Source organism: Trachurus japonicus, chromosome 6, assembly GCF_045865225.1.
Source record: "Trachurus japonicus isolate A0001 chromosome 6, Traja_1.0".
In the NCBI taxonomy this organism is placed as follows: Eukaryota; Metazoa; Chordata; class Actinopteri; order Carangiformes; family Carangidae; genus Trachurus; species Trachurus japonicus.
This window is the reverse complement of record NC_140912.1, coordinates 29,141,486-29,159,395: the sequence shown is the minus strand read 5'-3', so window position 1 is coordinate 29,159,395 and position 17,910 is coordinate 29,141,486. Positions and strand designations below refer to the sequence as shown.

The window sequence follows — 17,910 nt, the reverse complement described above, 5'->3', positions numbered from 1 at the left end:
AAGGACACCAGCGGTTATCACGGCAACTGGTTGCACTTCTGACACCAGGCTGTATGAAAGTAAAGGAAAAATCTTCACACTGTGTCATACATAAAATTTGTGTGTGCAAGAAATACGGCTGTAACTTCATTAGCAAACATTTCTATGCAGTGAGCATACTGGACATACTGAACTGCCCTACACGATGCATTGACTCTTTGCATTGACTCGATGCATTGACTCTTCTACATTAACTTCATTAATCTTCTACAGCAGGGGTAGGCAACTATATTTGTCGAAGGGCCAGAATTTTTCTCAACAGACACCCCCAGGGCCGGACATTCAAATAGGCCTAGATTGAAATTAAATTCACCTTTTTGCTTAATAATTTGGTTGTTTATATTTTATATTTTTATTTCTCTTGTGCACATCATTTTTTATTTATACACATCTTTGGTGTTTTGTTTTGTATGATATAAAATTAAAAATCTTGACATAGCCCATCATATCATCATTTACACATCATGCTGCTGGAACTTTACACTGCTGGCTTGTATCCTCAGACATGCCCTGTGATTTTCAGTTTAAATATGAAAGGAGGCTGACCATCAGGTCTGTTCTCATGATACAAGTCATTGGTCCTGACATGTGTGTTTCTCTTCTATAACACACATTCTACATCTCAGAGGCGACGTCTTTCACGGGCTTCCTTCACCTTTCAAACGAGGCAGAGCTCAGTGGGAAACTTTAGGAGAGACACAGGCCGAAGGCACCGGGACACAACACCGGGGGAGAAGCAGGTCCGTGCAACCGCGTGCAGCTGTGAGCCGCGGACGTGCACGGAAAAACAACCGCGTTGCATCAAATGCGCGCCGCTACAGCTTTTGAGTTGGGAGCGCACATGACGCGAGTCTCCATCTGAACGGCCCCCCATGCATGATGCACACACCTTCGTGTCTGCAACAGGTAGGGAAAACCCTGCAGTCCAGCCGGTTCCCCAACGGCTGCAAGGCGTTTCCTTAGCCCAGTGCTGGGGCTCACAGGCACACACAAACAATGCGCTGGGACCATAGGCTGGGACACGTGTTTCCCCTGTCCGGGGTCATCCCTATGTTCCCACAGCCCTATGTTCCCTCAGCCCTATGTTCCCTCATTTCTAACTTTTGTTGTCACTGAAAATTAGGCCCTATGTTCCCTCAGCCTTTCGGTCCCACCATTGGTTGGGTTTAGGCAATGAAGAAAGGAGTTGGTTAAAGCAGATATCAGTGGAATGTTTTTGTTAATATAAGTCCTAAATAGTCCTATTTTCCGTCAGCAATCACTTACATGAAGTATTTCAGCCTAAACACGAGTCTCTCCGTCACTCTGCTCTGCTGTAACCCGAGGAGAAAATTTTCCTTGTGGGATACAAGTGTTATCCAATGAGGGGAGAGAACGGCATGAAGGGCTGTGTGTGCAGCCAAGGGATGCGCGTGAATGTGGTGACGTAGCACGAGGACCAATTGATGCCTGACAAGGGCGGGGGCTGCTAACTCATGGTGCGTTCAAGGAAACTCGTACTTTGTGTTTTTCCTTCCTGTGAAGTCATACCAGTTCGATCTGGTACGAGTTCACGGGTCGGAAGTTACGAGTGGCCGTTATAGGGAACTTTCACAGACAACAGGACGGTAAAAACACGAGCTACGGGTTACCTGGAACGCTACCAAGTCGTAGTTGTGACTTGAAGCTGTAACTTACGGTTTCAAAAGCCTGCCTTGAACACAGCATTAGCCGAAACGGCCGTGCCGCTGTTATCTGCTTTAAGTTTAGTAAAAAGACCAGGTAGAGGCTAGACAGGCCAGATAGATAGAGTCCAGATAGGTAGAGAGAGTCCAGAGGGAACATAGGGCTGAGGGAACATATAGGCACGCTCCCCTTCTTTCCACCTCTCCAGAAAGTCAGAGTGTCCTTCCGGTGGTGAAATCATAGTCATGTTGAGGGTGAAAGAACCGCTGCTGATCGATGGCGATGTCAAGCTTGATCTCTCCTGTTGTTTCATCCGTAAATACACCTTGACAAACACCTGGGCAACGAACATGTTGGTTTCTTTCAGAGTAGATTTCATCTTCAAACAGGCTGTATGAAAGCAAATAAAAAATCCTGTTATTGGTGTCTTCATGTCATCATGCACATTTGAAAGACACAGAGAAACTTCAGGCTCTATGATCCAATGTGCTCGTACTTCTTGCATTCTCTTCATACTAAGTTTGATGTCTAAAATGTTCAACAATTATTAACAACACTATAGCAAGAGGCACACAGCAGGAAAGCACTTTTCTATATATTTGTAATATCATCAATACAATTATTATTTTTAAACCCATCTGCAAAATGTCCACAAATCCTACTACTAGGATTAGAAAGATTATGAGGACCAGTCCTAAAAAAAGAAAGAAAAAAACAAAACAAATCCGGCACAAGACAAAAAAAAAAGACAGCCAGGCAAAATAAAAAATTACTTCTGTGTAGATCAACACTTCCTTGTTTACTTTGCGCGCGCTCCACGCGTGACAGAATCCCATAATAATCACAGTCCTATTTAGCAATATACAGCAAACCCCATGTATCAAGGTGTGACCATGTTATTAGAACATAGGTAGGCCTATCACAGGATACAATAAGGCAGTTGATTAAGTTGATTTACAGTTGCACCACTGCACCTTCACAGTCGCTACTAAGTTGGTTGTGGTTGGTTGTTCCGTGGCAGTTACCTTCTTCGGTCAGCCTGCAGCACCCTTGGGATGAGGTGATCGATGGAAAACAGCTTTGCTCCTCCAGATCTACCGTCACGCAAAGCCCATGGATCATCGTCAAGTTCAAACAAAGAGTGGCGCTTCATGGAAAAAGGGCAGAAGGATCCACAACCCTCGTTGATAACACTAACTTCGGCATCGCAGAGCGCACTCAAACCTTCAATTGCAATTTCTCTGTCTATCATCTTGTTGATGATGCAGCTAGTTGTAGTAAAGGCCGGTGCTTTGTCTCTTGTCTCTAACACAGATGCATGTGTTTTGTATGATCCTCTCAGTAACTTTCACATGATCAATGGGAGTGGATAACTCAGGGGATTTCCTGAATGAAAACGAAATGTAGAGTTCCAATTCCTCCCTTGCAACTTATTCACTTTTAATGAGTCACCACAAATGAAATATTATGTTTTATTGAATTAATAACAACTCAGTTATATTTTATCTTCTGTTTTTTTTGTTGTGGTTTTTATGTGGGGGTTTCAAAGTGTGAAAGAGTGAGCCCCCCCTTAAAGAAAAATAAACAGCTCTAGTCTACTTTAAAGTCAGGTTTAGGAGTTAGAAATAAGTTTAAAAACACTAATGACAAACATCCACTAAATCATATTAGTGACATTTTTAATTTCAGTTTCAGAAGATTCAGTGTTTGTTTTCAGCTGCATGTAAACCTGCTTTGTGTTATGAGATAAATGCTAAATATCATATTACAGTCTCTTGTTAATTTGTCACACTGAAATAGTTTCACTTTCAATGCCATCCTTCTCTTCCAAGAATTCACCTGCCTTCTGGGAAATCACATTAAGATTTATGGACATAAAACAAAACTGTCTCCACCCACTGATACAGTTCAACGACTCTGTTCCCAGTATTTGAGCCACGTGAGGAGCAATGAGGTCTAGGTCAGTGTTTACAGTAGTGACATGAACAACTTTTATTCAGACATTAATAAGAGCAGCGAGAGACGGAGACGATGAAACGTACAATCAGGTGCAGAAGAACATCTGAATATTTTCATAATTTAAAACATAACACTCTGATTCAGTAAAGACTTCACTGGTTAAAACTTGGTCGTTAACTGGACTCTCACCAACAGTTCCTGAACACAGAAACCTGTCCAGTCCAGTTCAGCGCAGAGAGAGACCATGAGATCCCGGATGTGGATCAGAAGGACAGGTTGATGAGCGGAGCGCCGTTCTCCCTCTTGTCTTCAGGGCTCCACTTGATGAGCGGAGAGCTGAGGTCGATCAGCTGCACAAACAAAACAACCGCCAATTGGGTTCAATGGGATTTTCATTCATTTTGCTCCTTTAAAACTTAAATTCATTTAATTTTTCCTCTAAATCCTGTCAAACCAATCACTATGGTGAATCTCTTCATGAGTGAAAAACTAATTAAAAGCCCCAAATAAAGCATCACTTGAAAATTATATAAAATTCATCTGCTCATCGATTCAGAAATGTGACAAATCTGTTGATTATCAATAAACTCTCATTGGCTGCACTGCAGATACACGAAAACTGGATGATGTCGATGTCATGTCTTCTATTTGTCCACTACACAAAGACTCAATTAGATCAATAATCTAATTGAATTCAATAATCAGATTAATCAGTCATTTTAAATGACAAAAGCATTTTTTTAAGTAAGCTAATGGAAGAATTTCATATATTTGTTCAGGTGTTTTACCCCTTCAAATCTGTGCATTTAATTCAATAAAAATACATTTTTATTAAAGCAGAAGTAAGCGATCCGGTCGTTTTGGCTAATGCTGCGTTCCAGGCAGGCTTTTGAAACCGTAAATTACAGCTTCAAGTCACAACTTACGACTTTGTAGCGTTCCAGGCAACCCACTCGTGTTTTTCCGACCTGTTTTACCTGTGAAAGTCACTATAACGGCCACTCGTAACTTCCGACCCGTGAACTTGTACCAGATCGAACTGGTACCACTTCACGGGTCGGAAAAACACGAGTTACGAGTTTCCTTGAACGCACCATAACAGTCCTCGTCCCTACGTCGCCACATTCACGGCGTTCCTTGGCTGCACACACAGCCCTGCATGCCGTTCTCTCTCCTCATTGGATAAAAACTGTAGGATACGATAAATGTTTTCTCCTCGGCTCAGAGCAGAGCAGAGCGACTGACAGACCCGTGTTTCGGTCCAAACACTCTATGTAAGTGATTGCTGTCGGAAGATATAACTATTTAAGACTTATATTAACACAAATATATCACTTACTTCTGCTTTAATTATTCTTCTAAAGTCACCATTAATTGATGAATAAACATGCTATAATAACAGAAACAGTGGACAGAGAGACAGAGCCGTCCACAGACTTTTGGACATGTCGCCGAGGAGGAGATGAGGAGTGGAGGAGGAGTTACCTGAGTTGTAGTGCAGCTCTTGGTGCTTGTGCGGATCAGGTCGGGGGTGTTGGTCAGGTCGATCAGCAGCTTCTCCTGAGGATGAAGAGCCGGAGCCGGAAGATCCAGCAGGAGAACCTGAGGAGAGAAGAGGGAGAGGAGCTCAGCTGTGACGTTCTGCTGAGAGATCCAACGGATCACAGGACAGAGCTCCAACGCCACGACTAAAACCTGGTGATCACTTCAGTAGCTATCAAATCACTAATTTTTAAAAATAAAAATCAGCCACCTGTTCGTAATGAAGTGCCCGATCCGGTTTATCACTCAAACAACATTACTTTCCTATTTAAAGCCGGAGAACTTCGTAATTAGCTACACACCTCTACGAAAATGAAAAATAGGAAATTGCAGCAGATACTCATCTCTCAGATGGGGCCAGACGAATTTCAAAATACAGGTGTGCCTTACAAATTATGATATTTATATACAGCTCTGGAATGGAGTGTGCTTCAAAATGATCAGTTTCTCTGGTTTTACTATTTATAGGCACTTGTTTGAGTAAAATCAACACTTTTGTTTTATTCTATAAACTACTGACAACATTTCTCCCAAATTTGAAATTAAAATATTGTCATTTAGAGCCTTTATTTGTAGAAAATGGCAACTGGTCAAAATAACAAAAAATATGCAGTGAAAACAAGTTCATATTAATTTTTAAACAACAAAACTCAGGAAGAGTCCAGAAATCAACATTGGAGGAATAACATCAATTTTTAATGGCGGCAGTGGTTTTTATTATCTTCCTCTTTAAATATGATTTGGTTTGGTTGATCACCTGATCAGCGCCTCATTAAGCAGAGTGAGGTGACGCTTCTGTTGATATAAATGGCTGCTAAACATGTAGAGGAACTGATTTATTAAGAAAATTGTGGAGGTCTCTTAATTTTTTCCAGAGCTTGTACGTCTGACCAATGTTTTAATTTTGGAACTATTTTTCTATCGACTCATTGATCACTGAATTGATATATCGATTCATATCGATGTATCGTTAGTAAGCCTCCTTTATGTCTTCATGAGTGTGACCTCTGACCTCTGGTGGCTTGCTGCTGTTCTCCTCTGTCGTTTCCAGTTCGATCAGGTTTCTGATTGGCTCTGTTGGGCTCTGATTGGCTGAGACCTCGGGGTCCGTGTCCTCTGACGGCTCGGGAGGGCTGGGCGTGGGGAGGTGGGGCGCCGGGGGTTTCTGCTGCTGCTCCTCCTCCAGACAGAAGGGCTGGATGTCGGGGGCGTCTTCTGGCTCCACCTCCTGTGGCGCTGCGGGGGCGGGGCTACACAGAAACAACGACGACAACGTGGCGGTAAATGACCGAGCAGCAGAGCAACTCTCCTATTGGTCGACGGCAGTTTGGGAAATCTCACCTGCAGCCGCTTTCTTTCCTCGCTGGTTCCGGGGCGGGGTCGGCGTCGAAGGCGGGCGGCGGCCGGGTGGGCTGATGCTGTTTGGTTGGCGTGGGGATGGCGGACATCCTGCGTCGCACCGGGGTGGGGAGGGCGGAGGGGCGGCGGGCCTTCATCTGCAGCGACTTACAGCCGCCGCCAGCAGAGGGCGTCAGAGGGGCAGCGGTGGGCTTCTGAGGAAGACTACAGGAGAGGAAGGTGACGATGAACAGCTGCAGACAGGTGTTTTTTTCTCTTCTTTTTACCTGAATGACATGTATACTATCTATAACAATACAATTAATAATTAAACCTGCAATGACATGTTTTGGCCACTTGGGGGCAGCAGAAACAAACTGAAGGGGTTTGACAAACTTCCCAGAATACAAACCATAAAGACAGCTGCACAAGCAACAGAGACATGTGGAAATATTTTTGCCATTTATAAGGAATTTAAAATTACAACCATTTTGTGTTATATTCAGTCTTGTGTCATTATATATTAGTATCCCATTCTTCAAATAAAGTTTTTTTGTTAAAAGTATGCTAGTATTCACCACTTTCCGTAGAACGCCGCTGGGCGTCGCCATGACACTCAATTCACCGACAAGTCGGTTTCGCACTTCTGTCTCACTTCAAGCAGAATGGAGCTAGCCTAGCAGTCTGTCTTAGAAGTGTTTTTATTATTATTACAAGTTCATAGAATGTCCTCCGGTACGACATGTGCTGTTGTTGGATGCACAAACAACTCAAGGAAAGTTAAAGATTTTATGAATGGAGCCTGTAACGACCATAAAGCCAATCGCAAGAGTTGTGGATGTCCGGTTGCTACGTTAGCCGCTAGCTGTTGCTACGTAAACAACCGACTTCCGGGGTGGTGTGACGCAATGGATCATGGGAAAATAAAGTGGTGAATACCATCAGTTACATTTGCTATCATCATTGCTGCCAATTTGCATGACAATCCCAGTTTAGAAACTGTGTCTCATATGGTGGACGAATATTTCTATGGGTATAAATAAGAAATGGCTTTCGGCATTTTTCTAAATTCATCACTTGTGATTGGATCTCACTTCCTGCTTCATTGGCAAACAAACATGTGTATGTGTGTGCGCTGTTGTTTTTAGCCAATCTTCACACACACATCGGTTGTAAATTACTTTTGTAAGAACTGGATGTTACAGGTCACAGTGAGCTGGAAAAAAATTTGTTGTCTTTATTCATACAGGTGAAATGTAAATGTGATGACACGGTGGCTGTGTTGTGGTGTAGTAGTGTGATGTGATGTCATCTACCTGTCCACTGACATCAACCTCTTTGACCTCAGATTCTTAGAGACGTCTGGAGATGAGAAACAGAGGGACAGATGTTCAGGTTATCAAAACACACAAACTGAAAATTGTAACAGACCTAAAGACACCAAAGTGTCGACAATGAAAACTGTTGCTACTCTGCTGAACAGAAACCAACCCTGCATGATAACATCCTCTGTAAACAGCTCAGCTCATTTTCGGTTTCAGAATGAGAATAATGTCTCCGAGTCTGATCTGATTTTAGTTTCAGAATGAGTCATGAGTCAATATTTTGGCAAATTCTCCCATTGCCATAATCCCTATAGTTTTCAGATTAGGTTCGTTACCTTTAACCGTCAGTGCAAGCTATTTTAGATCAGCGGGGCAGAGACGTGAGCTCTGCACGGCGTGCAGTACTTTCGCCTTTCCTTCATCAAACTCATCAAATACACAATCCAACAACTCCAAAACGCTCTGGTGGACAAGTTGTGACCTGCACATTCACCACGCTATGAGATAATAATGGAGCGTTGCAAAACTGAGTTGTTTTAGAGGTAAATGCATAATTTATTTGCTTCATGTGTCGTAATGTTACATAATTATCTCATTGGCGTGGTGAATGTGCAGATCACAACTTGTCCACGAGAGCGTTTTGGAGTTGTTGGATTGTGAATTTAGTTTGATGAGGGAAACCAAGAAATCCCATGAGCCTCCGTAGCGTAGCTCTGAGCAGCTCACGGCTCTGCTCCGCCGTTCTAAAAATAGCTTGCACCGACAATTAAAGGTAACGAACCTACTCCTAAAACCATAGGGATTATGGCAATGGGCAAATTTGCCAAAATCTTGAACTATCCCTTTAAAGTCACACCAGCGTCTCTCACCGTCTCTGTCCAGGACTCCTCTCACTCCTCCGCTGGGCGTCGGTGCGACCACGGCCTCAGGTTTGGGTTTGGCCTTCAGTCCGCTCTGAGCACGGGCCGAGGCCGTCGAGGGGACGGAGACGCTCCTCTCCAGAACCCTCTTGGCGGGCGTCGTCTGGAGGGGCGTGGCCATGGCCCTCTTCAGCGGCGTGGACCTGTTGGGTTTCAGTCTCTCCGCCTCAGACAGATTCCTGGCCTGGGCCGATATCGAGCGGCGCCCGGCGGCGGCGGCGGTAGAGGAGGCGGACGTCTGCTCTGCAGCGTTGTTGTAGGCCGTGGAGCGACGTGGTCTGCTGTGATTGGCCGGTCTGTTGACGCTGCTGGGGGCGGGGCCTGTGGAGCCGCTCAGACTCCGGTTCAGAGAAGAGTTCAGTTTACCTGAGGAGACGCAACACAGTCAGATTTCATGTTATTTATTTTTGCTGTTTTGTTTTTAGTTTATGTGCCACTATGCTGTGCCGAAAGCAAATTCTGCCGACTTGTTGTGCAGTCTTTAATAATTGGAATTAGAAATACTTTATTTAATCCCCGAGGGGAAATTTAAAATGTCACAGAGCAGCAGCAAGACAATACAGACAACAACACAGATCACACTAGAAATACATGAGGACATAAAAACACATAGTGTATTAAAACACAGAATAAAAAAGAAATAAATATATGAATAAGAGACGCGTGTAGAAGGTAAAAAAGTCAAGAAGTTGAGAAGTGCTGGGTCCAGGATGCTTATGGTGACTGAATTAATTAATCAGATTGAGGAGTTGTACAGCTGTATTGCAGTGGGTATGAATGAATGTTTATATCGCTCTCTTGTGCAGCGGGGGAGCCTGTATCTGTGACTGAAATGAATTCAGCTTTTCCAGCTTTTCAGACTTTTAAACCTGTTTAAAATGTCGGATACTTGTTTCAGAGGATGTGGAAGTGATGTATCATGAGGTAACCGCTGCAAACGCTCAAAAGTTTGGAGAGTTTCTTCTAAAGTCTCACTTTGACAGGGCCCAGTGATAAATAATTTGCAGACTTTAAGTAGGAGGTTGGCGCTATTTCTAACTGTACGATGACAATAATATGAGATGTGGTGGAATTTATTGTTTACTGTTCAGAGACGTCTTGCAAAAGGAGGTTCAGGCTGTCTGTGTTTGTGATGTCGTTGTCTGGGGTCGGATTCCAGGTCAAAGACGTACAGTTGTATGAATGAAGTCGACATTTTTAATTTGCTAAAATAGTAAACAAGCCAATTCCTGTACTTTTCAGTTGCCGAGCGAGCCAATTTCCTGTGAATCCAAGCATTTTAGAGGAAGCCAGTATGGAGGAGTACACAGACATCTTGTATGCAGTAAGTACGGAGTTTTTTTATTGATCGATTTATGATCAATAATGTCCCATTGGGGTCCAATATAACATTAAAAGTCCCTGAAATGAGCATAGTAGGTCCATATTCGGAAAATTTTAAAAAATACCTTTAGCAGGGGACAGGGACATGCTGGAGTTGAAGCTCGACACCGAGGATGAGGACGAGGACGTTTTCCTTCTGTCCGTGGCCCTCCTGCTCTGAAGTGCTGGAGCTTTAACACCAGACAGGTTCCTCATGACAGGCTGGACACAGAGAGGGAGTGGAAACAAACACTATCAGTTCATTCATAAAATTAAAGCAGATATCAGTGGCACGCCCGTTTCGGCTAATGCTGTGTTCAAGGCAGGCTTTTGAAACCGTAAGTTACAGCTTCAAGTCACAACTACGACTTGGTAGCGTTCCAGGTAACCCATAGCTCGTGTTTTTACCGTCCTGTTGTCTGTGAAAGTTCCCTATAACGGCCACTCGTAACTTCCGACCCGTGAACTCGTACCAGATCGAACTGGTATGACTTCACAGGAAGGAAAAACACAAAGTATGAGTTTCCTTGAACGCACCATGAGTTAGCAGCCCCCGCCCTTGTCAGGCATCAATTGGTCCTCGTGCTACGTCACCACATTCACGCGCATCCCTTGGCTGCACACACAGCCCTTCATGCCGTTCTCTCCCCTCATTGGATAACACTTGTATCCCACAAGGAAAATTTTCTCCTCTGGTTACAGCAGAGCAGAGTGACGGAGAGACTCGTGTTTAGGCTGAAATACTTCATGTAAGTGATTGCTGACGGAAAATAGGACTATTTAGGACTTATATTAACAAAAACATTCCACTGATATCTGCTTTAATGTGAAGTTTGGCTGCAGTGTCTGACTGTGTCCAACAGGTGGAGCCACATGTTGCGTTACCTTGGTGGGCGGAGCCAGGCTGCGTCTCCCCAGCTGACTCGAGTTGAGGGACGAGTCACTGATGTCGGAGGCCACGCTCGCCGAATCGGAGAGCAGGTCCTCAGAAGACTCCGCCCTGCTGGAGAGACGAGAGGTCGGGCTCCGCCTCCAACCCCCCACCGCCTTAGAGAAAGAAAAAAAGAAACATGTTTATTCATCTGTTAAAGGGACAACGAGGACTTTTGGAAAAGCGAAGCGTTTTCACACTACATTTATGAGCCTCCCATGCACCGTGAAATTCTTTGACCGGCGCAAGACAGACTCATGTTTTCATTCATCAATAATTAAAGTCAGAGGTTCAAAGACGATCACATACCGTCGTAGTTCCAACCATAAACGGCGATTCGGCGGCGTTATTCTCATGACTCGCCACGAAAACCGAAAGTAAAGAAACGCTGGTCGGCTTGACCAGCATTTCCGCCACCACTAATAACAAAATAACGATAGAAACAAACCGATATTTATCGAAAATGGGCCCATTAACAAGTGTGGGTAGCTAGATTCATCCACATTAAAGGGATAGTTCACCCTAGAATGATATTTCGCTCATTATCTACTCACCCTCATGTTGACTAAGGGCTGGAAGAAGTCTCAGAGTCCTCCGTCCCTTCTCTGAGTTACAGGGGGTCTTAGCGTAGCAGTGCATTTCAAGGCAACGGTTGTAGGGACACCAGAGCTCTTCGTAAAAAAACACACACAAAAAAACATCCAAATACCTCCATGATGCTCGTATGTAATGTCCGTCTTGTGCTGAAGCCCCAAATTGCGTAATTGTCCCGAAAAAAATTAAATAAGTCCACATTCCAAGCATGTTTGTAGCATTAGCTCTGTGTCTGTTGTCCGGTCTTCCGCTGCCAGCGCGCATGCGCAAGGTTCGCACTGAGACCGACTCGAGTCTCAGTCTGGTTGCGCATGCGCGCTGGCAGCGGAAGACCGGACAACAGACACAGAGCTAATGCTACAAACATGCTTGGAATGTGGACTTATTTAATTTTTTTCGGGACAATTACGCAATTTGGGGCTTCAGCACAAGACGGACATTACATACGAGCATCATGGAGGTATTTGGATGTTTTTTTGTGTGTGTTTTTTTACGAAGAGCTCTGGTGTCCCTTTACAACCGTTGCCTTGAAATGCACTGCTACGCTAAGACCCCCTGTAACTCAGAGAAGGGACGGAGGACTCTGAGACTTCTTCCAGCCCTTAGTCAACATGAGGGTGAGTAGATAATGAGCGAAATATCATTCTAGGGTGAACTATCCCTTTAATGTGAGACTTTTTTATAACCAAATAGAAACTCCTCGTTGTCCCTTTAACACAGTTGGTTGGAATTCCAAAAACAAGTTGGTGGAAATTTACCAACTATTAGTTTGTGCATATAACATTAGAAAGCAGGATATTTGTTTAGCCAGTGCATGAACTATATATATATATATATATATATATATATATATATATATGAATATCCCAATGTGTTAATATGGAAGAAAAACAGTGTTAACTTCACTCCTGTTATCATTGTTGTGTCTCACATTAACTCAGAGGACTTTAACCCAAATCTCACTGTTGGTCTACAAAGCACTAAATGGTCTTGGACCAAAATATATTCTAGATTTATATGAAGCCTCCAGACCTCTCAGATCGACTGGGACTACTGAGTCTACTGTGTGTTCCCAGAACCAGAAAGTGAAACAGCGTTCAGTTATTATGCTCCTCATCTGTGGAACAATCTCCCTGCACACCGGAGGTCTGCACAAACTCTCAATTCATAAAAAAATCGGGGTTGAAAACGTTAGTTTTTCCTACAGCTTTGAGCTAAATTCAATTGATCAGTTAACTGATTTTAATCATCCTAATGTTGGTTTCTTCTACTGTCTTATTTCTTTCTTTTCCCTTTTAATATATTTTTCAGTTTTTGATTTTAATGTATTTCTATGCCTCTGTAAAGCACTTTCAGGGCTCCAGACTGCCCTAAATGGAGGCATTTTGCCCCTAACATTTGAGACAGTGAAAGGAAATTTTTCATGTACTTGCACAGGTGCAACCAGTAAATTTGCTATTTTTTTGGTGAAACGTGGAAGTGGTGACTAAAAGAATCTGGAGTCAGTCATTGCAGGTGTCGGGCCGATGTGTGTGAGGATCATGAATGAAATGTAAATGTAAATATTTCATTTACAGTGTGCGTTCCTAAATGCTCTGCTTCCACTCCTAAAATTTAAAGTTAGGGGGCCACTGTGCTCCTAGGAAAAAAAGTTAGTCTGGAGCCCTGACTTTGATTGCCTGTGGTGTATGAATTGTGCTGTACAAATAAATTTGCTTCACCTTAAAACAAAAAAGCACTTTGAAATGCCTGGTGTATGAACTGCCTTGCCTCAAAACTGCTATAAAAAACTGGGTAACACTTTACTTGAAGGTCTCATCATAAGAGTGACATGTCACAGTCATGAGCATGTCATAAACATTATGTCAATGTCATAACACCCAGGTTTGTAGGGTTAGGGTTAACTGAATGACACTTAATAACAACGTCATGAGACTGACGTAATGTTTATGACATGCTCATGACTGTGACATGTCAATCTTATGTCACTCTTGTGACAGTGTCTTGTCACTCTTAGGATGAGACCTTCTCTATCTCTATCTATCTATCTATTCAAGTAAAGTGTTACCAAAAACTGCAAAGCGTAAAATAAGATGCAGATTTCAAGAATACAGGTCTGTAAACTGCAGCGGAAAAACAAGACTCTTCAGGATCTGGAGACGTGACTCATGTTGGTGAGTCTACACGATGTTGGTACAACCTGCTGACACCAGATGGCGCCACTGACCCTGTGATTATTTGAGGTGTTTCACACTGAACTGGAAAGTAAAAAAAACAAACTAAACTTCTCTCCTACTTTGCTCGGCAGCTGCAGTCTGGTTTTCTCCACTTTGCTCTTGCTGGCTGAACAGGAAGTGGGCGGAGCGGCCGGTTTGCTCGGCAGCACGACGCCGCCTACGCCCAGCGCCGCTTTCCCCCGCAGCGCCGTTCTGGGCTGAGCCCTGATGGCGCCGGCGGCGACGGGGCTGGAGGTGCTGCGTCTGGTCACGGGCCGCGTGGATGACGGTCTGTTGTTGCCGGTGGCGGCGGGGCGAGTGGATGAAGCTGCCGTGGCGCTGCTTCCTCTCAGCAGGCGCTGCTGGATGACGGGCGGCAGCTGCTTCATGGGACTGTCCTGTACGCAGAAAGTCTCGCGTTTGATGGGGCTGAGCACGCTGGCGGTTTGACCGAACACGCCCAGCTTGGCCTCCGCGTCCTGGACAAACTCCTCCCTGCTGCTGCTGCTGCTTCCTGTACCCACGGCGGCGGCGGCGGCGTCCTCGCGCTCGCCGTTCCCCTGACTTGGCTGCTTGCTGCTCTGGAGCTGGGTGGCGACTCTGTGCGCTTCCTGACGCACGGCCTCCAGCTGATCCCCGGTCAGCGGGCTCCAGCTCGTCCGAACGCCGCCGCCGCCGCCTCTGTCCTCCAGACGAGACGCCACGTTAACGGAGACGCACCTCTCCTTGTGGCCAACCGGACCTACGAACACTTCGTCCTCATCTTCGTCACCTTTAGAGCTGCAGAGAAAGAAACAAGAGTGAAGAGTGAAGATTAAGCACAAGAACTAACAATATAAAATATCAATTAAATCAGTTCAACCAAAGAAAAGGCTGAGAGGATTGGGTCTTATTGATTTCTCAGCAGCAATGCTTTAATATAATCTTTTTTGTTTGTTTTAATTTAAAGGGATAATTCAACATTGTCAAATACGCCTATCACCATAATCCCTATAGTCATAGCAGTAGGTTCATTACCTTTAATTCTCGGTGCAAGCTGTTTTGAGATCGGCGGAGCAGAGCCGCGAGCTGCTCAGAGCTACGCTACGGAGGCTCATGGGATTTCTTTTTCTTTTCTCTCATCAAACTCATCAAATACACAATCCAACAACTCCAAAACGCTCTGGTGGACAAGTTGTGACCTGCACATTCACCACGCTATGAGATAATAACAGAACGTTACGAGATCGAGTTGTTTTTGAGGCAAATGCGTTGCCAGAACTACATCCCAGACACGGCTGCTGGGCGAAATGATTTCAAAAGCGCAAGTAGTTCTGAGTATTTGCTTCATGTGTTGTAATGTTACGTTATTATTTCATAGCGTGGTGAATGTGCAGGTCACAACTTGTCCACAAAACTGTTTTGGAGTTGTTGGATTGTGTATCAAACTTGATGAGGGGAAACGAAAATACCATGCGCCTCCGTTGCATTACCTGAGCAGCTCATGGGTGATTCTCACGAAATTGCATTTTGACATGTCTGTAAGGATTTTATAGACTAAACAACAATCATACATTTGTATTATATATCAAACTAGGTTATGTACTAATTGTAGGACTACTGTTGTCTTTGCATTTAATGGATTACTCTATATTTTATGACAACATTTCAACCTTAAAGTTCATTACCGTAACATGTCCGGGCTTTTATTTTTTATCTTAAACCCAAAATTATCACAATACATCCTCATAATTTAATATACATATAAATACAAAAAATGGTTGGTGTTATACCCTTTAACTAGCAGTGTTACCATTTTGGGCCAACTATTTGTGAATAACTACTTTCTGGGCCAAATATATGTGTCCGGAGCATGAACAGTTCATTTCCGTAACAAAGATATTTGGCTCCATTAAAATCCCTGTGTTCCAATAAATAAAGTTTTTTTGTCCCATGATGCCTTGTGTGGAAGAGACATGAATGTCTCTGCCCCGCCGATCTAAAACAGCTTGCAACGACAATTAAAGATAATGAACCTACTGCTATGACTATAGGGATTTTGGAAATAGGCAAATTTGCCAAAATGTTGAAATATCCCTTTAACTAGCTCACATTACTGACCAAGGACAATCTGTGAGATCTCAAGAATAATGTTTGTAGATGTGCTGTATTAGGGACACATGTGCACTGACAGCGGCCGATACTGATGACAGAGGTCGATGTTTCTGACTCAGAGGAGAAGTCTGTTTGTTTGCTCTTTTTGGGAGGGAGCGACTCTGCGGAAACGTCAGAGGCTGTGTGCAGTGCACGTTCAATTTGTTAAAGTTAAGTGAGCGAGAATGTTGTTTTTTTGCGTGAGTAATGAAGAGTTTCCTTTACACAAAAGAGGAATAAACAACAGAAAAAAACATCTGTACCAGGATCGGCCAAATTGTTATTTTAAACATCGGTATCGGCCCAGAATTTCACAATCGGTGCACCCCTCGTGCAAATGCAAATGAATACTATACATAAACAATTTTTTGAAACAGCCAGCTATGATAACTGCAGGAATCCTCCTAGAGCACACAGATGGTCCAGTCAGAAATCCATGGACTTCCTGTATGACCAGGTAGAGCCACGGTTAAACCACCACATGGCTACTTGCAGTAGGAAAATACTCTACATGCAAACTAGTTTCATGAACATGACATTCAGTTCAGTGACCTCTCAGTCCCCAGAGTTGAATCCAGTAAAATACTGTTGGGGTGTGGTACGACAGGAGTTCCTATTAAAGTGCTCTATGAGTGCATAACCTGTTGCTGAAGAACAAGTGCGGCCACATGATGTGTAAAAATGTGATTTCAGTCTGAACGCTCGTTTTATTGCTTCTCTTTTACACTTTAAAAATATTAAATTGATGATTTCACTTTTTTTTTTATAAGGGATTTTGTATGAAACATTTCTCTTCATATGTTGAGAATATGATTTGATGGCCACTGTGTTTCTGTGCCAACACAACACAGCAATGTTGATACACATTTTACCTTGCTGATTTGGATATTGCACTTGCTCAGGGTCAAACTGCAGGACGCATTTGCTTGTGATCCTCCTAACCCTGTTTAGTGCCTATATTCCCTGCAAACCAGAGACCGAGTGTAACATGTGCTTCCTACCTGGCAGGTGACAGAGAAACATCGAAGTCAAACTTCTCGTCGATCAGGAGGAACAGATCTGTCCAGAGACACAAACATGGATCATTAGGAAGTTAACGAGTCAGGCTGACATGGTGTTTCCAGTTTGTAGAAGCTGGGTCAGGGTCGGTGAATGTGTGAACCTACCGCTGTTTGCTCCACCGTCCATCCCGTCGTTAATTCTTCTCGGACTGATCAATACCAGCTCTACAACGACACATAAACGCTCTCGTTACACTGCAAGAATAACATTTCACAAAAACATAACATAGAAGTCATTTTGGACTTTAACCGTCGTGCTAACTTTAACGTTAGCTTGCTAGCCCGGTAAGTTAGCTCTCCACCCCAGATCAAACGGCTACTGACATGAGCTTTAAACGAGTGATTTTATCCCCAAATTTGGTTATTTTAGCGGTTTACATGATTTGTAACGAGTTTGGGTTTAACTGAAGTAAAAGTTACAAACCTCAGGTCCCGCTTCAAACTCGCAAATCTGCTTTTTTTTTCTTGGCTCCGCATTCAAAAAGCCAGAAAAGCAGCACAAGTACACAAACAATTCAAATCTGCTGCGCCCCTGGTCATGTGACCGATACGCGCTCAGCCATTGGTTCGAAGTTTACGACGTACGAGCGAGTGGCATTGTGGGTATTGTAGTCTATAAAGTAAAAGTCGATTTCTGAGTTTTAAAACCTTTTAAATGTGACAAGTCTGATTCCGATAAATTGATAAAATGCCATTTTAAAGAACTTCAATTTTAATTAAATATTTAAAAACCAACAACAAGAAAAACGACTTAATTCATACAGAAACTCTTTTTACAGCTTGCTAGCAGGCTGGTTATGGCCTTCTTCATCCAATTTGCAAAAC

General features: G+C 43.5%; 1 protein-coding gene across 2 annotated transcripts; it reads right to left on the bottom strand.

Annotated features, from left to right (window-relative positions):
* Positions 1–3,671: 3,671 nt before the first annotated feature.
* gtse1 (G-2 and S-phase expressed 1) lies at positions 3,672–17,646 on the bottom strand. 2 transcript variants are annotated; one of them, XM_085780148.1, is made up of 12 exons: positions 17,510–17,646; positions 17,191–17,250; positions 17,026–17,083; positions 13,972–14,671; positions 11,036–11,197; positions 10,237–10,372; positions 8,738–9,154; positions 7,860–7,905; positions 6,547–6,768; positions 6,218–6,455; positions 5,149–5,265; positions 3,672–4,013 (listed from the first exon to the last, which is right to left on the bottom strand). In XM_085780148.1, exons 2-12 carry the CDS (start codon positions 17,210–17,212, stop codon positions 3,927–3,929), a joined length of 2,205 nt encoding a protein of 734 aa, XP_085636274.1. In that variant the 5' UTR covers positions 17,213–17,250; positions 17,510–17,646; the 3' UTR covers positions 3,672–3,926. The 2 variants fall into 2 exon arrangements, with proteins under 2 accessions (XP_085636274.1, XP_085636273.1); XM_085780147.1 differs by having other exon boundaries at positions 3,672–4,017; positions 5,150–5,265.
* Positions 17,647–17,910: the final 264 nt, after the last annotated feature.

Coding starts and splice junctions, on each gene's coding strand:
- gtse1 (XM_085780147.1), bottom strand. CDS start 17,212: ATGGACGGTGGAGCAAACAGCG. Junction 17,084..17,190: donor GGACGGTGGAGCAAACAGCG/GTAGGTTCACAC, acceptor GTCTCTGGACAG/ATCTGTTCCTCCTGATCGAC. Junction 4,018..5,149: donor AAGAGCTGCACTACAACTCA/GGTAACTCCTCC, acceptor TGTTTTGTTTGT/GCAGCTGATCGACCTCAGCT.